Here is a 23421-nt window from a genome sequence, read left to right as displayed (position 1 = left end):
AGTAATAGTCCATTGAATTGTTGCAGTCATTTAATATTAGTCATATTTGGTGAGGAAAAGGTACAGCTTTTTATGGTAGCAGACAACCTGATAACGTGAAAGGTGATATTTTATCCCACATACTTTCAAACAATATAGGGACAAACTAGGTTTACATCTAAAGGTAGACAGCAGCACTATGGTTTTGTACTTTGGTTACTGAGAAGAGAAAGTCATGCTTTTCACATGATGTGACTACATACTGCTTTCTGGCCAGCATGGAAGCACACCTTGCTGTTTTCATAGTGGGAACAGGGTAATCACCACTGGAATTGCTTCTGTCATTTCTCTGCCAAAATCTGCTCTTAATTTTCAATAGGTCCAACTCTACTGAGTTGGAAAAGATGAAGGTGTCTAAATACAAGCAGAAACTGGCTTTAAACGCATCACTGATGGCAGCCAAGACCTGAGAGAGACTAAATTTGCAGGGATTCCAAGGAGGTAATATTAGTAACAAATTTTAATTAACTTGGACTCCTATCTGGCAGGGTTACTGTGTACTGAAAAGTCTTCTGGTGAAGCTTGATCAAGTCAGTAATGTCTTTCCACTGGTTTCAGTGGGCTTCAGTTCAGCCCCTAGCTGCATTTGCTTTCAAAATAGTACATTTAGTAATAGTATCTTTAAAGGTAACTTGAGATGAGATGTCTGCCTGAAAGATCTTAGAAAAGCAGATTCTGATGTTTGAAAGCCATAAATTGATGCACTATATGGTATCTTTTCAGTATGGAACAATATGCTAATCCTACTTTACTATTTAATAATAATTTGGAACAGTAATCTAATGCCTGGAATATACTTTAGACATATTGCAAATTGAGAAAGTCTTAAAAATGGCTCCTTTTGAACAGTAAAAATGCCATTTGGCAGTTCAAAAGCAGGCTTGATGCTGTGATCTACGCTGAAGGGCACTGGTGCATTTTATGTATTAGGTCTATTTGCAAAGAGCAAAGAAATCCTAAGCAACATGAAATCCCACAGAGGATGAATATAGTATTAATTTACTTATATTTCAAATGCTCCACATATGACACAAAAAGCTCTGCAAAAATGAAAGAAAACATTTTACCTGCATTCAAATTCCATCAATAAGGAGTTTCACTAAACAGTTGTCATTGCATAAATAAGCCCTGACTGATAAATGAATAAGACTAGGGCCTTCTGCTCAACAAGAATGAGTGAATAACTACATAAAAGAAAAAGACAAAAGTATCTTTTACCTTGGGAGTGATGAATTTGTGAGAACCTTAAAGGATATTAGCCAGTTGTTGCTTAGATTGCTGAACAAAACACCACATTGCCTCCTTAGGGCACTTACTTACTGTTTGACTATGCATTAAAATTTTTTCTTTCCAAAATTCAAGGAAAGTTATTAAGCATTTCATTGTTCAGAGGTAAGACCGGAAATGGGATTATTAAAAGACAATTGTTGAGCAAGCAGCTTCTCTTACTAGGAATGAGACTGCTCTGTCAGGTAACTGCCTCTAGGATTTCACCAACAAACATGGAAAAACACAGTAATGTCTCTGATGGAAAGAGTGTGTGTCAAATGGACAAACAGTTTCAAATATTGTTGCTGAAGCAAATTAAACTTGCATTTACTATTGTCAATCCACCCAGTTATCCTTGGTTTTAAATACATGATGAAATGTCATTACACACAGCAAAATGACTGCTTACTGTCTAGAGTGGGGTCAAAGGAGGCATGCTGTCTCAAGAATTGGAGACCAATTTCCTACAGACTTGCATTATGGTCAGTTTAACTTTAACTACAGACAAACTGCCTGTATTTCAGTAAACTGATTGTTGCCAGATATGTCATTATTAGGACTTGCATTCTTTGAAAATATTTGAGATTCTAAAAGGAAAAAAAACCCTTGTCCTGATTCAGGACAAAAAGAGTCAAAACCTCAAAAAAAGAAAAAAAATGAAAAGTCTGAAAAAACTTTAGATCATGCCAAAATGCTTTAATAGTTTTAAAACATTTTTATCTGCATTTTTAAAAATTTCTTTTACTTCCTTTTCTAAAATGTAACTTAAATCTTTTTTATTTTTAAAAAAGAACATTTTGCACCCAAAAAGGAACTTGTTATTTTGCAAATGTTGAAATGGGATTTGCTGGTTTTGAATTTTTTTTCCAGAACAGGAAATGTAGGTGAAGTGATCCGGTCCTGAAATCATTTCAGTTTTGACAAGCTGCATTATCTGACAAAAGGTGCCGCATCAAAAAATTCCTGACCCTCGAGTCAACTGTCAGTCAGGGGTTTCTTTCGACCTTAGCATATACGTGAATGGAATGTTCCAAAAAATAAAAAGTGAGTCTTTCAAATATGGTAGCTTATTTAAAAAAGGCAAGTATGCATTGTATGGACTGAGCATAAATACTTGGTAGATAACTGTTGTAATTCTGAAGCCTTTGGGTTACTAATTCAGTATTGCAGATTCAGCCAGACTGTAGCTAAGCTTTGCAGAACATAGTTTACTCATTGCAGGTTTACACTAGCGAGATGCAACTGCTGCATCAATGCACAGTTCCTAGCAACACTGTATATATCATGAAATCATGTAAAATACTTGTGTGCAATATGACTTGACTGCTGCAGACAACACTTAGCATACTGCCGTAGGAACCTGATACTTTATTACATAGCTTTCCAGGAATGCCAGTGGTGATGTACTTGTTTGCTTGACAAAACAATCTGCCAAAATAAGTGAAGTTCAGGCACCGGCTTTATTACTTATTTAAATACAGGTGATCAAGAAAAAGTGAACAACAGGGTATTGGATACATATAAATATAAATGCTGAGAAGCAAGATATGTTATACTTAATCAATTGATAAAATGAGTAATATTAAGTCACTGACAGACTGAAAATTAAATTTCATACCCAGGAATGCATCTGTAGTTTGCAAAATCTTAATTCAAAGACTCATCCATCAAACTTATTCTTTCCCATATGCATATTAATCAAATAGGCTGGAAGTTGGACAGAGTGCTTATCTGGCTAAATATGTACTGCAGATATTTTTGCTTGGCAAAAGGTTTTTTTTAAACTTTATAATTTACTTATGAGCATCTTGCAGAGTTTCCATGGTAAAGAATAAAATGATAAAAGACAGTTCTCCCATTTTTCCTTAGTCTGCTGTCCCTCCGCAACCCCAACCCAACCTTTCACTGGATCTTATTTTAGGTTGGGACATTTTGTGTCTAAGCTTCCAAAAAGAGTAGAAATGTCATAGGCCTCAAAAAATTCAGTGAAACAAACAGCCAGCAACAGGGATAGTCATGCTGGCTTGCTATTGTCTTTAGCCCTATGACTTCAATGAGGTTTCCTAAAACAGATCTTTGCAAATATACACAGCTGGGATGCTGTTTCATTAGGGAAGCAGGAGGAATGAAAATATTAAAAAACAAAAATTAAACCAAGCACTCTATATCCCCTATTCTTTCTATGCAACTATTCAGACCTCTGTCTATGTTAATATTTTTTGGTCAACTTTTGGCAATTTTCTCATTATGAAGGTCACCCAATTTTAACTGCTTTTTTACTTGAATGATGTTTTTTATTGTGGTGTGTCATTTGCAAGCGCTACCCTGATTCTTATCTTCCAAGAAATCTGTGTTGTCTTCCATCTCCTCCTCTTCCTCATTAATGCTGTGATCTCCTGTGATTCCCTTTAAAGCTATGTTATTTGCCCTCCCCTGTTTTGCATCTTCTAAATTGGGTAAGGGACAAAGAGAACAGATTACTGCCTTGGAATAACTTATATGTGCTCCAAGTTTTGTTCGTTTTCACTTCGGTTGGTCCTCTATCTCTGAGGGATCTAACTGTTTTGCTCAGCTACAGCAGCAATATCTAGATCTACTTGGCAGACACCACTACTATCATGAGCACCATCTGTGCAGAGTTGCTTGAAACTTCAGATGGGGAACTGACAGATTTACTTTACTCAAAATTTAAGTGTTTCTTGTGTTTACTGAAGTATAGAAGCTGGCTCACTGAGGTGAAAGAGCAGAAGGATGAATTTTTGAGCTGTAGAGGAAGAATTCTCCTGTTGCAATTCTGGATACTATTCCAGATTTGAGAAATATTGTGCATGACATCTTGTTGCCTCTACTAGGATTCTTTCTACCACTGGTAAACCAGCTGCTTCTTGCTGACTGCTGCAAGGTTTATTTGGAGTAGAACTATGGAAAAAAATACAGGCAAAGAGACAGAGCAGATGAGCTCACCAACTGGAAATACAGCAGGCATTGTACATGTGGGTGCCGAGTATAGCCGGAATGGGGCCGCGATGGAGTGGAATTAGGCACAAATGCGTACTGGTTGATTTGAAAAGAACTTTACTTACAAACTGACGTACAGGGACTTGCGTCGATGCACACAGTGTAGGCACTCTCCATACAGGTTACAAACAAAAGAGAAAACCGGGTGGCACACCGATGTTTCCGAGCGTGCAGGGTATGGGGTACGTCGGGACGGTCATCGACGGGGAGTGGTTGGTGGTTGATCAGGCCTCCAATTTTGCTCCAAGGTACACGAGGAACTTGTTCCCAACGTACACGCAGAGTTCTCCAACTTGGGCGGAAACTACCCAAGCTTTTATACGGCTAGTGAGCCAATTGCTAGCAACCGGGTATGAATAATTTACAATGAGCCAATCGGTAGCATGCATCCAAACAGTGCAACTGCTGGTTTTGGAGGGAGCTGATCACTCCACCAAGGCTTTTCCCACCGTAGTGAGGCATCCCTTGCATCAAGTACTCGCATCGTGCTAAGAATTCTGCTGTGTCGAGGCACTTTCAATTACTAAGTACTGACAGTACATAGAAACATGTTTTTAAAAGAGCTCATATACTCAATAAGGTTATGAAATGCTCAAGGACATGTAGACATTTCTGCAGAATGGAAGATGTACTCTGTCAATAAAGATCAACAGCACATCAGGCACTACACTTAATACAGAAAATGTAGAAAAAGGTGAGTAGAAACCATCAGCATATTATTTCCTACGTCAACCACAAACTACCAACAGAAACATGACGTACTGAAATTGAGGTACTGAGTTCTCTAGCTCATGGAACTCTATAAACTCTTGATATACTGTGCTCATGAAACACCGACCAAGAACATTGTTACAAATTATGGCCATACTGGATTTAAGAGATCTATAATTAGTTATGAATATGTAAAACTACTTCATTACCCATAATGAACACTTAATGAGTTGGGTGCAATTCTTCTAGCTTGTAACAGATGACATACGTAAGACCTGTGTTCTGTTCACTTATCTTGTTCACTGTACTTACCGTCTGTTCTGCCCTGGTTCTCGCTCACCAGGGTAATGCACAATGAATGATTTCATAGCTCTTGTTTAGATCTCCTTAAAGTTGTATTGTTGCATGGTTAATGTTGATGCATTTCAGGAATATTTGGGCAAAGGGTGATTTTATTGTCCTTGAGTTCTGGCCAGTTGTTCAGTAGTGAAATAAATGAAAGTTAACTGCTGGTGTGAAGAGGCCTACATGCAACAAACAGGTTAAAGCAGCAGGGGCCAGCCTTTGTGGCACAAATTAATCTCTACGCCTTCTCTGAAGGCCTCTCTGACCCTGTCCCCTGCCTGATCTGCTGCTCTGCTTTCCGCTCCCTTCCTCCTCCTCAATCTGTGTGCGCCACACACAAGGCAGTGCCTGTGACAGTTGTGGCACGTGTTATAGGTAGGCCACCCCTGTTGTTGTGGTTTCATAGAAGGGATATATTTAAAATGAAAAGCAGATTTCATGAACCAAGCTACAGGGTTAGTGCTTTGAAGTATGATGATGATCAGTAGGGCTGTATGAAGCTTCAGTCCCTGATTCAATTTGATGGAGATTCATTCTGATTCAGTGGCCGAATCTCCGAATCCAAATCGAATCAGAGGACCCTTTAATCTCTCCAAATCAAATCAGAACCCTCCGAATGGATTCAGAGAGATTCACAAAGATTTGGAGATTTGGACATAGAGACAGCTTTAAATGTTTTCTCTACATACCCCTAGCTCACAGGTGGCTCATGAGTGCTGCAATGCTGGGGCGCATGGAGTGTCCCACAAGAACGCAGTGGGCTCCCCAGAGTGCTCGGCAGCAGACCTGGAAGTGGACCAGAAACACTTTCAGTCCACTTCTGGGTCAGCCAAGGAGCACGCTGCCCCCCCCCCCACTCACCCAGCCAGCTTGGCGACTGCTGCCTCCTGGGTCGGGGGGGCGGGGGGAAGCACCCAGGGACCCCCTACGGCCGATTGCTGAGCCAGAGAGGTGCGGGGGGGGGGGCAGCACGCTTCCTGGCAGACCCAGAAGTCAACTGGAACTACTTCCGGTCCACTTCTGGGTTTGCCACCGAGCACGTGGAGGGCCCCCCGCACTCCTGTGGGATGCTCCATGTGCCCCCGTATCACAGCAATCACAAGTTGTGCCTGCTACCTCAAGGTATGCAGAAAAAACTTGTAAAGCTGTGTCTATGTCACTAATTCTCTGAATCAGAATCAAATCTTCAGATTCAGTTTTGGCTGAATCAAATCAGGGGCACTGATCCGAATGAATGAATCGAATCACTGTCCCTGATTTAGGCTGAATCCAAATCGAACAGGGCCCAATTCACACACCCATGATAATCAGTACCCTATCTAATACCAGAGGATAAAGTATGCTTCACAGAATAATTGACACTGATATTTCTAATAATATACCACAACTTGCTTTAAAATATCTTTGTGACTCAGTGGCACTGATGTTAATTAGCAGACAAAAATGTTATGTTGAATAACATGCAACACGTATTACTTCTCCAACATTTATAGCATTGGCTTATTTTTGCAGGAGTGGATGGGATGAGTAGACAATCTGGTAAGTTACCTAATTAAGTAGTACAAGTTCTGTTTTGCATTATTTGAAATTTTCCCTGAAATTAATTTCCTCATTGTCGCCAGTATGTCAAGGATATGTTTTGCATTAGACATTAATCTTTTTTTCAGTAAACTCTGCAATAATCATGTACATTTAAATTAATGCAATATTTTTAGGGTTGTCAGTCTTGGCTCACAAAAACATTATACTTCACAATATTTTCAATAATCCTTAATAATGCCTCAATATTGACACTGATTCCATATTTCCTATGGGACATGGGTGTTGAGAAACATAAAAAAGCAATTAAAAACAAGCTGAGAATAAGAGCAGTATATATGGGATAACACAACTCTTTGATAGGGACTGTGCAGAAAACTGGTCCCTATCAAATCTAAACAGCAGTTTTGATGACTGTTGACAGCCTTTTCAGTTGCACATGCATACGCTATTTAAGACTTACAGATGCATACTCACATGGTGAAATTGATTTTTTCCTCTCTCATCAGTGATTTGCTCATCCAATGTTGACATGACTTCCTTTTTCATTGGAGATAACACAAGTTAACTTCAGGTCCTCCACCTGTTGCTGCAGCATGGTTATTCCCTTCTTCAAAGTTTCATTCCAGTTGTTAGTGGAGGTCTTATCATCTTGCCTCTGTGACCTCTATGATAACTTTCTACTGAGCAGACCCTAGATGCTGCTTTGGTACCTGTTATTTTTATCTTAATATGTGTGTGCTCTGTGGACCCCTTTGTTTTTGCACAGCTATGTAAAGCATACACACATTCTACAATTAATGCTATTATCTCAGCTTTAAATTACCCTAACTCTAAACCTATTGTCATGTCCCTTTTTCTGTCATTGCCTGAGTGAGTGCCACCATACCACCTCTCAAGGATGCTTTTGGAGCTGAGAGTGAGACTTTCTATGTTTCTTGACCTGTAAAATTCAGTACAAATCCTCAACCTTCCTATCAGCATTTGACTGCAACTTTTTCAACAGAACTATGCAAGTAACAGTTTTGTGTAGCAGGACATCAGCCAGGAGTGGTTGACTGGAGGAATATCTGTTCTCCCTGTGCTCCTGCAATCACTTCATGATGGTGCATCTGTCTTTCATCTCATACCTGGGATTCCTTTGAAAGTCAGGTGAGTATGCTACTGCTGAGGACAAATACAATTAATATGTTGCCAATATGCTAGTCAGACTGGAGTTACCCATAGCACTTTCAGGCTGATTATTTCTTCTGGAAAAGGAATACAACTTTGTCAACAACTTATGTCTATTACCATCATCAAATGTCCTCTTGGGCGATTGCAATCAGCAGAGTATCATGTTCTACCAAGTAGCCATTCAAGTAGGCATGCCTCCCTGCACCTGAAAGAACTGTAGCCATAGATACATCACAGGGATGCGGAACTAACATCTGCTGTAATCACCAACTCAATGTCTTGCACTGGATGGATGATTATATTTCTACATCAAAATAATTGTCAAGGATGTGTTGCTGACAGGCATAAAGAATGATATCCTTCCTCATAAAACCACTGGTTGTGATGGACATATTGTGCCACCTAATCAACCCAGCTACACACATTGGGTTTTGTAAGAAATGAATAGTGAATTATCAAACATAGTTACAGATGTACAAATTTTGGAGGGGTCTCCTATACAGCATTAATTCTAAGGGTAGTAGAAGTCATTTGATACCATTATCCACACAAACATGAGGAGGATGGCTACCAGATGCTGTGGCTGAAAAGGGCACATGATTCATATACATATGTCTGAATAATGATTTTTCATAAGTATTTACCATAGTACCCTCAATAACAGACAAGAATCAAGTGGCTCTTTCTTAAGGCCTTGGGTCATATTGCATTTACAGAACACTACAATATCTTCCCTTATGTCCAGTGTACTTTTTCACATCAGATCTTTTTAGGCTATGGGGAATTGATCATACTGAAAATTTTACCAGAACATAACATAAAACAAGTTGTGAAGCTGCTGTGAGCACTGCAGTATGCATCACATGTAAACCTGTTATTAAGTGATAACCACTGCCTTCTTAATGTGGACACCTGCATTCGAGCACACAAAGGTACATTTTCCTTAACTTGTCAGTGCAGGTATTATGACGACACAACATCTACATTTGCACCTCTTTTAAACGTACAAGTGCATTCCTCACAGTATTTCTGCAACTGTGAGGCAACCCAACTGCCAGCAACTCTAAGTTGTAGCATGGTGATGCCACATCAAATTTGTACTTTCCAAAGCATGAAAGCTGCTGTTTCTCAGACTGACTTTGATTTGAACCAGTGAAGAATCCCTAGGTAGCATCATTTCATATTGCTCCCCACCCCACTGTTTCACGTGCAACACAGAATTTTGACACCAATTTTTGTTCTTAGGCTTTTTTCTGTTCTTAGGCCTTCAGGGTCTGTTCCTGCTTTCCTGTACTGACTCTACCATTTCCAGATCCTATTTTCTTAAGCTCCCCTTTTCTGGTTATAATGCCAATCTGGACCTTTCTGTGTCTCTTTTGCTTCTTCTGCATTTCTCTCTTATATGGACATTTTATTTCATTCTGGTTTTTACAATTGTGATGCTCACCTATGCACCCAAAATGGCCACAAAGTAGAATTCTGCTAAGACCATTATTTTCAGAAATAGCATGAACTACTTCATCATAAAGCATCAATGGAAGCTTTCATGTTAAAATGCAGCATCCAAATGTTAGTTATATAACATCAGGATTTACAAGTATTCAAAATTTGCTTTAAACAAATTAATCAAACCTAACCTGAACCTTAAAAGATAAGGTCTAAGGTTATCCTAATGGGACACGAACATAAAAAAATGTAGATTTGCCAATGCTATTAACTTATATTTGATGTATTAACTTTAATGTGAGCCTGATACTTAGAGCTGTATGTATAATGACATAATATCAGAAAGTCATCTGAACACAGAAGCAGAGGGGAAAAAATGAACAAACCACTTGTTTAGTCATAAACTGTAGCATATAAATCAAATAAATTGGAAAAGTTCACCTGTGCACCTACTTTATATTCTGGTGGTATCCTTGCTCCAAAGCCAAAGGCTGGGAACATTTTATCACTGAAATGAAAATGAATAGGGTATTTTTTTCCCACAGAAAAATATACATCATTACACAAAACATTTATCCCTTCATAATAATTAATGAAAAATATAACAAAGTAGAAGAGTACACAAAAAGCTGACCAAGACTGTCATTTGACCACTATTATTAAGTTTGCAAGAAGTCACCCCCCAACCTATGATTATGTTCCTGCCTTAAAACATATACATTACTTGATTCACGGAACTTCATTTTTGAGATAGAGTATTATGTATTATATGCCTCTATATTGTGACATAGTGAATAGCTTATTTTTCTTGTGATTCTCGGTATGCCTACTACCATGCATAGATGATTAAAATTCACTCAACTGGTTAGTATTAAGCAGTATGAGTAGTCCCAACAATTCCTATATTTAATAATGTCACAATCCTCATAATTCCAATAGTCCCATCATTAGTCACATGACATCATTCCTGGGAAGTCTGAGTTTCTGTTTCTACCATTGTCAGTTTAAAAAATTCAGTTTTGTGCAGAGCTCTTAACTGATTTTGTAGATCAGTATATCAAGTGAATAACACATTGCCGCAGACATACTTGAGAAAGATAAGAGCACCCATTAAAACTGTCAGGCTTGTCAAGCTGGCATACTGCCTGAAAGGCACCACGATGGCCCTGACTGATCACTTGGGAGCTGAAGCAACATGGTGAAAAAAAAAAACCTTTTGAAGTTGTAGATCGGCTGACTCAGGGAACTGAAAACGGGTTATAGAAATATCCTCCACCTTCAAATCACTGGTGCACAATATTTGCATATCTGCAGTCAGTACTATTTGATGGCTAAACTTCCTGGATTGCTGTCTTGCTATAAAATAGCCCTGATGTATACTTCCTGTAGAATATACTACTATGTTACATATTGTTACATATATGTTATGCTATATGAAAATCAGTCTTATAACAAGGACCAGCATTGCTTGAATGATAATAAAACATCCTTCCCAAGCAATATCACAGAAAAAGTACAATGACATTTTTGCCAATTACCTGCTGACTACCTTTGATTTTATTAACCACTGCTAGAAATGGGGAAACCCTTTTTAATAGGTGCAAACTGGAATGCAGGTATGCACTAAGAGAAAGAAGAAGCCAATAGGAAATACTATGAAAATGTGCAGTGCTGCATCAATAATTAAATATGTCTGATTTATGGAATTAACACAGTATTGCTGTGAATTAATAATGTGATCTTCCTCCATGACACAGATCTTAACTCCTGATATAATCCTTGCATCACACCCCAAATCCTGTGGCTGAGCTGGAAAACATGAAGAGCTGTGATTTAAATAATATCCTTCCATAATAGGGTATTTAAATCATCTGAATGTAGCATTTTCAGATAAAGGAGAATTGTAATTGAATTGATTATTGCCATTTTGCTAGGGACAGACATTACACAAAAACTGGTACAAGTGATTGGAAACCAGCTCAGATCTGTAACAGAATAGAAATTCAGTGCACAATAAATGTTTTCAAAATGGCCAAAATCAGTTTAAGATAAACCTGGATGGATGCGGTATTAGACTTAACTGATTTAGGTTAAATCAGTTCATTGAATTTCTTTCCCAGTCCCCTTCCAGTTTCAATTTAACTCACAGTCCCCCAGCATCCCTGGATACTTTGCACCTCCCCTGCAAACTCCTCCTTGCAGGGTGGACAGGCAAGCCTTGGCCCAATCTGTCCACCCCAATTAAGCAGCAGGGAGCCATGCTCTAGCCTGGGCCACCGCAGGCATGTTGCTACATTTCTGGAATCAAAAGTGAATACCTGTTCACTTGCTTATCAGTTCAATCTATGCAGTTTAGACTAACCTACGAAGATTGAATCAATTTGGCCTCAGGCTTTTTGACTGGCTTACATAGCCATTATGACTCAAACTTCTCTGGGTCTTTTGCATCTCATCACCATCTTTCCATTAACTCTTTCCCTTGAAATTCAGGGCACTAAGTAAAAACCATGGGTTTGAAACATAGCTTTAGTTCTGCCTACTCTGAACTGCTGAGACACAACAGGAGAAGTGGCCACAGGGGCATCAGAGGTTCCCTTGGTTGCCAGAGAATTATTCTCAGCGTCAGAACAAGCATCAGCAGTGGGCAGAAGCCATGCTATAAGGTAGACGGGCATGGCAATTCACTAGGCCCTGAATAACTAGTGCCGTGATTTTCAGTCTTTTCAGATTCAGAGCAGCCCTCCACAACTTGTTTGAATTTGGCAGCACCTCAGTTGCAAACTGCTGTTTCACTGCCTCAGTTTACCTCAGTGATTCTCAATCAGGTGCTGCCACTGCCACAAACTCCACTGCCAAGTAAAAGAGCCCTGTATATCTCATGAATGGCCAAACTGGGAAGGGCTGCATTCGATTTATCTGATGAACCTAAAGTAGGCAGAAGCACCTGCTTTTGTCACAGCCCTTCCCAGTCTGACCCTGCATGACATTTCATGGAAACAAAGGCACACAAGACCAATGGAACTGTCCTGAATGCCTCTGTTTCTGGGAGGAGCATGGGGCAAGGCAAGGGCAGGCATTCCTGAGCATGAGGTGCATAGGGCACTTCTGTGTGGCCACAGCAGTGGCAGAGGTGGAACAGAAATACGTAAAGTTGGAGAGGGAATGTAGTGCATCACAAGCCCCAAGTGTGGCTCAGGAGTCTCAAGGACGAATAAATTGTACCATGGGCAAAAGAATTAATATACTACAAGGAAAAACGACACTGTCAAATTCACTTCAGATTTTTTTTGCAGTTTCTCATTATATACGTGACAGGAAAGGCCCCACAGAAACTTGAAAGAAGGCATAATTTGCAAAACCCTGAGTTATTTGACATCAGGGAGGGTAAATATTATGAAACATACTTTTCACTATGAATAATAGAAAATCAAGGTGAGCATCAGCTTTGACAAGGATCACGCATTTTGGAAACTTGTCTTAAAGTTCTGCGATTTGCATAATGAGAATGTTGAGTTCTAATCCATAGGAAGAAGTAACTAGAGAAACCAGTGATGGTTGTTGTACTATCTTGATAGGTTATATAAGTGCCATAATGGTGTTGTTTCTAATTTGTGTGCAGAATTATATGGCTCTTGACATTTCCTTCTGCCAATCAGATGCATGATACTTAGAAATACAATGGACTGACTGAACAGATGTGGGGCTTATGTCAAATTTTACAAACAGGGTTAGGGTTCAGGTTCAATGGACATGCTGTTAGCAAATGTAAGACAGTATGTACCTGAAGTACTAAAGTATTATTAGGTTTTTAAACTAACTGTAATACTCAGGGAAAAGTCCCAAGTAGGACAGTAAAAACATCAGCTTAATGCAGAGCAGAGATTTAGATAGAAAAGTAAACCAAGGATGTGGATGTGTAAAGGAAGAAGCAGAAAATAATACAGAAAATATACCATATCCCCACTTCCAACACGGTAGTCACTTCTGGTTAGCATTTCAAAATAACACAGCAAAAGGAGAAAGGAATACAGAGAAAGATAGCTAAAATGATTAGAAGCATATGGAAGGCCAGCATATGAAAGAAGATTTAAATGATTTAGACTGTGTAGCATGGAAAGGATGCTATTAAGAGGAAATGAAAGAATTTTGTAAAATAATGAACGATAAAGAGAAGGTGAACTGGATGCTTATAGTTACATTTTCTCAGTTGCACTGGGAAATAAAATGAATGTAATAGGCAACAAAGACATTTAATATTGGTAAAATAAAATATATTGTTAGCTTGTGTGCAGGATATCAATGAAGCCAAAGGCCAGGCACAGACATTATACTTTTACTGGTATAAGTGATCGGAAATCAATCTATATCCATAACAGAACAGAAATTCAGGGCACACAGACTTTGTAAAAAATGATGGAACCTGGTCTAAGGCTTGCCCCCCTCCAAGGGGTGTGTTCTGTCCATTGCTGAGCTAACCTATGCCGCTTACAGAAAACTGTGTAACTTAGATTGATTCTGCCTTGGGCTTTTTAAATGTTTGCACCTGGCCAAGAATGATTAGTTATTTACATGGAGAATGGGAATGTCCAGTATAACATTAAATTGGATTTAAACTACAGGAGAGAGAAACCATTATGCTTTGGGGTTGAAGTCAGCTATGAACTGAAGACAGCTAGGACAAAACGTTTCCTCTGGGTAAGGTTATTCTATAATTATTGATTATAGTGACTCTTACATTTTCCTGAGAAACAGTTGGTCCTGGCCAGTGCAGGAGATAATGGAATAGATGTCTTGTTAGTCTGATACCTGCCTTGCTCCTGTGTTCATACAAGTCAATAAAAGCTACCAGAGATCATCAGCAGTTCTCAACATTAGGCTAAAGCATCCATAGTACAAAAAGCCTTACCTTAATGATTCTGTATGTCTTTTAACCAATCTGTAAAATGATATTATTATGTATTGCTTCCTCTACACTAGATTGTTGTAGGCTTATTTTTATTATGGTTTATAGAAGCACTTTGGCTTCAATTAAGCATGGTATTTAACAACATGGTTAAATTTAAACAGTTGATGGCTATGGAACTACACTTCTCCTTCAGGTTAATCATGTACTGAATTAAGGCTCTAATGCACTTAGAATGTAGTTGCAAAGCAGACTCAGTAGATTAGTGACTCAGTGGATATAAAATGACAATGACTGTTTTTCCTTTTAGGTGACCACTGAGCAAATGGACACAGACAGGGTATATATTCCTGCTTTGCCTGATGTTGATCAAACAGTTGTTATGAATAGGTCCAAAACAAGCCTCTGGAATTTCTTGCAGGGATTCTGTCTTATTAGAGCCCTTGGAACCGAACCTGTGTCTAATTCTGGCGGTGGGTCAGACAGCTCAGAACTAGAAGGAAGATTCTTTCTAAGTTCTAGTCTGGAGGCAACTGACATCATTTACTGTGCCTTTCATTTCCAGTCTAGTTTTAAAGACAAGGCTGTGAACTCTCTGTGTTATAGTACAGCTTTCCCAAGAGAAAATCAAATATTTGTCTTTCTTAAACAGACATTTCAAACTGCTAAAATAAAAGTGGAACACGTTTAATTAAAAACATGAAAAATAGCACAAATATATATATCTCTTTAAACTCTATTAAAATTGTAATCTTTCACACACAGAGAATGAACAGGAAGAAAATGAGCTGAATAAAGTATTTTATTCCTAATGCATATAAATGAATCATGTGCTTAAGTGTGTTATTTAGTACTTATCTGAGAGGCTCTTGATGCCAGTAAACACTGAATCACAACAGTTTACAAGGGATTATCTAGAGCTTCAAAGGAAATACAGACATCTTTAGAAATCTCAAAACATTTCCAGTTCTTGCATTGTAACTGGATTTAGGAAACTTTAGTATATCTAGGGGTGAAATGCATGATCTAAGAGAGCCAAATAATGATGTCCTTACACTGATTTGAATTATGTTTAATTGTTCCACACATGAGAGTTGCAAGACACAAAGCATCCCTATGCTCCCAGAAGCTGGCAGAGGAGGGGAAGAAGTAGGGGCTAACTTTTTTGCCAGGCAGGCCACAAGCGAAACCTACACTCTCCTTAAGTGTCACTCTGGCTCCCTTTCCCAGCCCAATCTGCTGTTCTGCGTTTTGCTCCTTTCCTCATCTGCCACTGTTCTGCATGTCCCCTCTACTGCATGCCACTTCTGGCACTGGTGCTGCAGGTTGGCCACTGCTGGTCTAACACCTGGTTTGTACCAGCCATCAGAGCTACTAAATGTATTGTTGTGGGCTGGATGAAGAGTATGTTGTATGTCTTGCAGAAGCCCCTAACTACAGGAAGGATGTAGACAAACTAAACAAAGTTCAGAGGAGGGCAACGAAAATGGTTAGGGGGCTGGAGCACATGACTTGTGGGTAGAGGCTGAGGGAACTGGACTTATTTAGTCTGAAGAGGAGAAGACTGAGGGGGAATTTAATAGCAGCCTTCAACTACCTGAAGGGTGATTATAAAGATTATGGAGATAGACTGCTCTCAGTGGTGGCAGACAATATAACAAGGAGCAATGGTTTCAAGTTGCAGCAAGGGAAGTTTAGGCTAGGTATTTGGAAAAATGCTCTCACAAGGAACATAGTAAAGCATGGGAACAGGTTACCCAGAGAGGTTCACCAAAGGCAGGTCCTGCCAGACCAACCTGATTGCCTTTTACGACCAAGTAATTAAATCCTTGGATGATGGTGTCACTGTGGACATAGTCTTTCTAGACTTTAAGAAGGCCTTTGACACTGTCTCTCACCCCATCCTCATCAATAAATTAAGTGATTGCGGCATTGATGCCTGCAGTTGGATGGGTAAAAAATTGGCTGATGGGGCATACCCAGAGTGTAGTGGTGGACAGGTTGTACTCAACCTGGTGAGATTTGAGCAGTGGGGTACCCTGGGGCTCAGTCCTCGGGCCCGCATTGTTTAACATCTTAATCGGTGACTTGGACGAGGGGGTGGAAAGCACGCTGGCCAAGTCTGCTGATGACACTAAGATGTGGGGCGAGGGGGACACACTTGAAGGGAGAGAGAGGCTGCAACTAGATTTAGACAGACTACAAAAGTGGACAGATGAGAATAGGATGGGGTTCAACGTAGACAAATGCAGGGTGCTGCACCTTGGGAGAAGGAATCCACAGCATACTTACAGGCTGGGGAGTTCCCCTCTTGAAAGCACAGAGGCAGAAAGGGATCTTGGAGTCATTATTGACTCCAAGATGAACATGAGCCACCAGCAAGGCCAGCCATACCTTGTCATGCATCCAAAGGTGCATCTCAAGCTGGTCCAGAGAAGTGATACTCCCCCTCTACGTGACTTTGGTCAGGCTGCAGTTGGAGTACTGCGTCCAGTACTGGGCGCCGCACTTCAAAAGGGATGTGGCCAGCCTGGAGAGGGTTCAGAGGACAGCCACCCGCTTGGTGAGAGGGCAGCAGGACAGGCCCTACGAGGAGAGACTGAAGGACCTGAACCTATTCAGCCTCAGCAAGAGGAGGCTGAGGGGGGACCTGGTGGCTGCCTACAAACTCATTAGGGGAGATCAACAGCAAATAGGCAGAGACCTTTTCTCCCCAGCACCACCTGGGGTGACGAGGAACAATGGTCATAAGCTGATGGAGAATAGGTTTAGGTTAGAGATCAGATGGCAATATTTTATGGTTAGGGTGGCCAAAATCTGGAACTAGCTTCCCAGGGAAGTGGTCCTTGCCCCTACCTTGGGCAAATTCAAGAGGTGATTGGATGATCACCTGTCTGGGGTCTTGTGAACCCAGCATTCATTCCTGCCTGTGGCAGGGGTCAGGCTAGATGATCTGTTCTGGTCCCTCCTGACCCTAGCTACTCTGAAACTATGAAATCTCCATCCCTGGAGGTTTTTAGACGCAGGTAGACAAAGCTTTAGTTGGGTTGATACTGTTGGGGATGGTCCTACTTTGAACTGGGGGTTGGACTAGATAACCTTCTTAGGTCCCTTCTAACCCACATTTTCTATGATTCTGAGTGTGGCAGCAATAACTTTTCCTTTGTACATGCTCAGGATTGCAGCACCCTTCTGGGGCAAAGGTATCACTCCAAGGGCTGGGCAGTACTATGAAATACAGCTGAGTCCTGAATTTTTAGTAAGTTCCTGGATCAAAGAATGAAGGGGTGAAAGCACCAGTAAGTCCTTAGTTAGCCAAATTTCCAATGAAGTAAGCAAACCTCAGGATTTGGCCCATAATTTGCAGTGGTTTTTTACAGGGCAGTAGGACTTCTAGTGGTAAAATCAAAGGAGTTGCTGTCCATTTTTGTCTGTTGGAGGCAGGCATTCAATGTGATCACAAAATACTTGTTTAAGATCCAGACATTAAGAGTCAGGCCCCAGCTTTAATTACAGCTCTTAGTCACCTTCAGGGAGCTGGAATTTGCTAAATATGAAGAAATATATAAAGTTATGTAATTGAGTTTCAAGAGTATGAAGGTAATGCCTGTCTCACCTGCAAGGGAAATAATTAATGAACAAAGGGAATACAAATCCCCTGCAGCTAACTGCTGACAGGCATCTACTCCCAAAACATCTAACAAAGCCAATTCCAAATTCAATAGTCTTAAAACTTCTCCCCGTTAACTTTAAACAAATGTGTAAGGAATTCTGTAATGCAAAAAAAGTGCCAAATGAAACATGAAACACATCAGCTCAGGAAAAAAATACCCATTGAAAAAAGCCATAGGTATGTAAGGTGGAGAGGGGGTTAAGCAAAATGTGATACTGATGAGGTGTATACCTTGCTGGATGTATAGCCTAGTAAAATGGCATTAACAGAAAGTCTAATCCAAAATATCCAGCCTCTCTTCTAAATTAGGAATAAATTGCAATGACCTGATGTAGACTTGCAGGAATGAAATGTTTTACCTTAGTAAATGTACTCTGTAGAAGTAATGGGTTTCCATGGGCAGGAAAAGTGTGTGTGGCTCAGGAGAACCATTATTAACCTTTGAAATACTAGCATTTTCTAGATTGCCAGTCAAATGAATTCTTGGGGCGATGCGCATATGTATGTGGTAACTATAAAGGGGTAAATTTAAATTGCATTGGAACATCTATGGAATTGCATAGTTTGCCAAAACCCAAATAAGGTTATTTTCACAACTGCTGTAGTCTTAGAGGCTTAAAACTCCACTTGTCTTGCACTGGACCTTCTGCCCTGCAGAGTGACTACTACTGAAGAATGATTAGATCCCACAGAAAAGATACTATCTTCTTACAGCACCAGTTCAGTTTAAAAATTTGAAACTGTATATCATGCTGGGCCATCTTAAGTAGATAAAAGAGCAAAAACAGTGCTACATATATATCAATGTTTATTCTTTTTCACTTAATCATAATCCAAAGAGAAGGAACTGCATTATTATAATTAGGGATCCGTGAGACACAGGATGCGACAGCAGAGGTGTGTCAGTGCTGCCAATGAAGTTTTCTGACATGTTTTCATTCAGAGCCAAAATTCATTTGTGTTGGGGATCAAGGGAGCACAGGGGTATGTTTACATACATACACATTTGCATTGTGTGAGAGAGCTTTCATTAATTGCTCTTGGATGAGCAAAGGAAAAGTGTTTTATGTCTACAAAAAGGGGTACAAGTGGCATTCACTTTCAGTAGGAGATTAAACTTGCATAAAAGATGCCAGAAAATGGCTTGTCTTTATGAACTGATAGGTTTTTAAATAGGACTAATTAGCAGCTCAGCTAAATGCTAATGCTAGGTAGCTTGTATAATAAGTAACTAACCTATTTACAAGATGCAGGGGAAAAATCACTATTCTGAAATCTTCAGATAATTTATAAATCAGGCCATGGCAATGATCTACTGGCCTACTAGTTCTCAAATGCATCTTGGGCTGTGTGCTACTTTTTACATTCATTATACTGCTGTGTGTACCTCTGATTCCATGTTATGGGTAATACAATAGTAACACTTTGGGTTGTTACAGCCACACTGCAACCTCTCCAACACCCTAAGATATATTATAGAGTTTTTCTCCACTTTTCATTTTCTTTATTTTCTTACATGTCTATTCCTCCTTTCTCTTATGCTTCTTTCCCATTCCTTCCTCTCACATATACTCTAGAAGTTCATCACCTATCCGCAGTTAAAGAAAAACTGTACTAGTACCATAAATCCATTACATGATTATGAAAGATGCATTAGACACTAAACTGATGCTACCCTTGAAGTTAGCTAAAACATTAAGAGCTGTCATTTTTTGTGAATCTGCCTAGTTCTTAGTATCACGCACTATATAACACACTTTCTGCTATTATTTAGGGTCTGCACTTCAGTACAGGTCATTTCTTTAAAGGGAATCATCACTAGATACATTACACATACTGCTTTAGTTGCTAATACTGACAGAGTGTTAACCATTGTATAAGACGCACCTTCTGTTGTGAGGTGCTGACAACCTGAAGAGAAGATAACACAGAATATACTGAAATCCCAGGAGCCTAGATATATATGTACAGGAGGAAAAAAGGCTGTGGGCAGAAAAAAATGTTTAAAGAAATGTGACCTGCCTTTATACCAGTGTAAATATGGATCCAGATGTACAGGTATAACACTGAGTCCTAAAACGGTGAAAGTAGCTTACTCTGGGGCTACATTACTACTTGGAAAGTTGGTATTAAATATGCAGTGATATAAGGTACTCTTATATGTGTGTTGTGTGTCTGTAACACTAGTTAATTTAATCTTTACTAGCTCTTTACTCACTGCAAATAGGCTATTAATAGCTCCAAAATAGTTGCCAAAAGTTCAACTTATTTATCTAGTTCAATTTACTATCCAACTTCAGGATTTGCCCAGTATAACTGGATTTGCCTCTGTTTGCCCAGTATAACATCTAGCCCCAACTCGCCAAAGTGTTTCAGCACATAGTTAAATCTTATTAAATAAATGAGGAGGCAAGGATTTTTTGGGGATGATATATTTTATTGGGCCATCGGTATAGGTGGCAGGGACACAGACTTTCCAGTACCATGTACCCTTTCTTCAGGTCTCTGAGAAAAAAGGAAACATGGCAGACCTAAACAGCAGACAGAACAAAGACCTGTACAGAACTCCATGTGTAAATAAAAACAGGATATATTACCAGGTTTCAGGGGTGTTGGTTATAGCTATGTTGGCCTAAGGACATAAAGCAGACACAGTTCTTTAGGTAAATGAGATATCTTTTATTAGATTACCTAAATAGTTGGAAAAATTGTTCTTTGCAGTAGATGAGCCTATGAACTTCATTTCATAAATCTACTGGATACAAAAAAAATCATGGATGAAATATAGACATTGGATTTATGGCACATTATAACCTGTCTGGTATCTGACAATCCCAGGTAACTTCACTACATTTTACCAGCTCATTCTATCACCAGGTCAACATTTCCTCTCTTCCTCCACCTCTACCCCACCCCTTTCTGCCTACCAGTCTCGCACCTATCATCTCTCATTTCCTCTCGTCTTCCCTGCCATGCATTTTCATTTTCATATTTTGCATATTTTCTGTTCCACCTAGGAGAGCACACAAACACCAGGAGACTCTCCCTATGCCTAAAGGAGGGTGTTTCTGCCCTAAAGCTTTCAAAGAACATTTTTCCAACTATTTAGATGGTCTAATAAAATATATCACATTTACCCAAAGAACTGTCTGGATATATTATCAGATAGTTAACAGACAAGAGGCAATGTTTAGCTACCTGACAATCTCTCTTATATTCTGTTTTCATCTACATAAAAAACCATTATGGTTACAACAGCACCCCAACACCACCATTACATCCACACTTAATTCTAAGCATGTGGTAAGGGATTTGCTAGTCTGAAGATTGCAAGGGACCAGTTTTTATACTTCTTTGCTCATCTTCTTGGTATCTGAACTTTATTTTCTTACTGTTATACAAGAATTTCAAGAAGTATAAAAATATATTTTCCTCATAGTTTTTAATTGTGTTTAGATATGCTAATTATCATGCTGCCTACTAGCCTCCAGAAAAGTTGTTTCTATAATTAAAATTTTAGAGAGACATGATTAATAATTAACAATTTTTTAATTTATTGAGCTGCACTGGTGATTTAATTATGTCCCACTCATAGCTTTAAGTAGTTAATTTATGAACAATTTAGTGTTGAATATAGTGAACTTACTAATATAAGCAATATTCTGGTGCCCCCAAATTAAATCTTTACTATTATTACCATCCCAATGAAAGCAGGCCTCTGCTCTCCTTCTTGACTCTAAATACATTTTCTTCAGATGGCTACAGGAAAGATAATTCACTCAATTTCTTTATCAATAACTGCTAGCTAAATATAATTGCTAGACAATAAACTACCTGTTGATTTTAATATTCTCACTTCCAAGAATATAAGTTATAACTGGAAACTAGACCTGAAGATCTAATTCAGGACATTCTGTTTCCCTTTCACAAGCTCGGATCCAGAGCACTTCATTTAAGTATGTACTTAACTTCACACGTGGGAGCAGAACTAATGATTCCAACAGCACCTGTGTAACATGTTTAAGGTTATATCCATGAACTGTTGTGTGGAATTTAGACCTTTGTCATTTCAATTTTCATGTCCATTCTCATAAATCACTAATTACCCCAGGAGAAACTGGGTGGCCTGGTTTTCGGCATGGGAAGTTTTCTTTTAGGTTATTTAATTGTGAGCATGGGTTTATATGGTGGGAAATCTGATTCATCCAGTTCAAAAATATCAGACGAATATTATCAATAATAGCACCCAGTACTAAAAACTGTTATTAGTCACCAAGTACAAACACTGGAGTTAGCAAAAGTTGATGTCAAAACTTGCTATGTGTTCAGTGAGTATGAGATCTGAACCTCAAATGCTTTCAAACCTTTTGTAGAACATTACTCAGTGTTTGAATCTGTGAAGAGTTTGGTATTTATGCTATATACATTTTGCACTGCTCTGCATGAATTATTCCAGTACTTAGCTGGAATAATTTATTGTCTGCACATTAAGAGCCTTTTGGGGAAGTGGCTACACACCCAAGTTTTAAACATACAACAATTTATCTGCTAACATGAAGTCTCAGTGCAAAATACAGTATTAAGGAACATATAGATTTAGATTTAAACAGGTTATTTCTTTTAAATGAAAACATGGATGGATTAAAAACAAACACCCTCCCCACCCCCGCCCACTTCCTTCTATTTCAAGGGTAATTTGAAATTGAAAAATATAACTACTATCTTTTAAGGTTTAATAAAAAAAGAAATATGGATTAAAAATAATTCCTAGTTAACTCTTGATATATCAAATGTCTACAATGAGTAAAATGGATACATTTTAAACAAAACACTTCACAAATTTCTAAGACAGAACATACAGCACAATGAAAATGCCCCAGACAGAGTGTGAAGGACCATGAGTCTGTAATGTGACAAAATATTTAAAATATTTTAAAAGTATATTTGGCCCTTATCTTTTTCAAGTTGTGTATGTTAATTTGACTATATATGGCAGAGTCTCATTTCGACTAAGTCCCTTTTCTATCATATTGGTAGTATATAGGCCCTGAAATTAGATGTACATATAAAAATATATGTTGCAATTAAACATAAAAGAGAATAGTTTCAAATTTGGGAACAGATTAAGATATAAAGGTCCTGATTCAGCCAAGTATTAAACCGAGCAGGAACTGTATCCTTAAGAAAGCACCTTTATACATATTTAAGTTTGATTTCATGGAAACTTAATTCTGAGCTCTTTTCTTGATGGATCAGGGCAGAACACTGAAGTAAAATAAATATTTAATTGAAAATACAGAAA

General features: G+C 38.9%; 1 protein-coding gene across 2 annotated transcripts in view; it reads right to left on the bottom strand.

Annotated features, from left to right (window-relative positions):
• CPNE4 (copine 4) overlaps positions 1-23421 on the bottom strand; it is a 356741-nt gene that overhangs the window by 27425 nt on the left and 305895 nt on the right. For both annotated transcript variants that reach the window (XM_014602596.3, XM_059728790.1), the window contains one exon: positions 9997-10051. In XM_014602596.3, the coding sequence (XP_014458082.1) occupies positions 9997-10051 (55 nt within the window). The remainder of the gene's footprint in view (positions 1-9996; positions 10052-23421) is intronic.

Source organism: Alligator mississippiensis, chromosome 5 (assembly GCF_030867095.1).
Source record: "Alligator mississippiensis isolate rAllMis1 chromosome 5, rAllMis1, whole genome shotgun sequence".
Taxonomy (NCBI): domain Eukaryota; kingdom Metazoa; phylum Chordata; order Crocodylia; family Alligatoridae; genus Alligator; species Alligator mississippiensis.
This window is presented reverse-complemented; position numbering and strand designations above follow the sequence as displayed.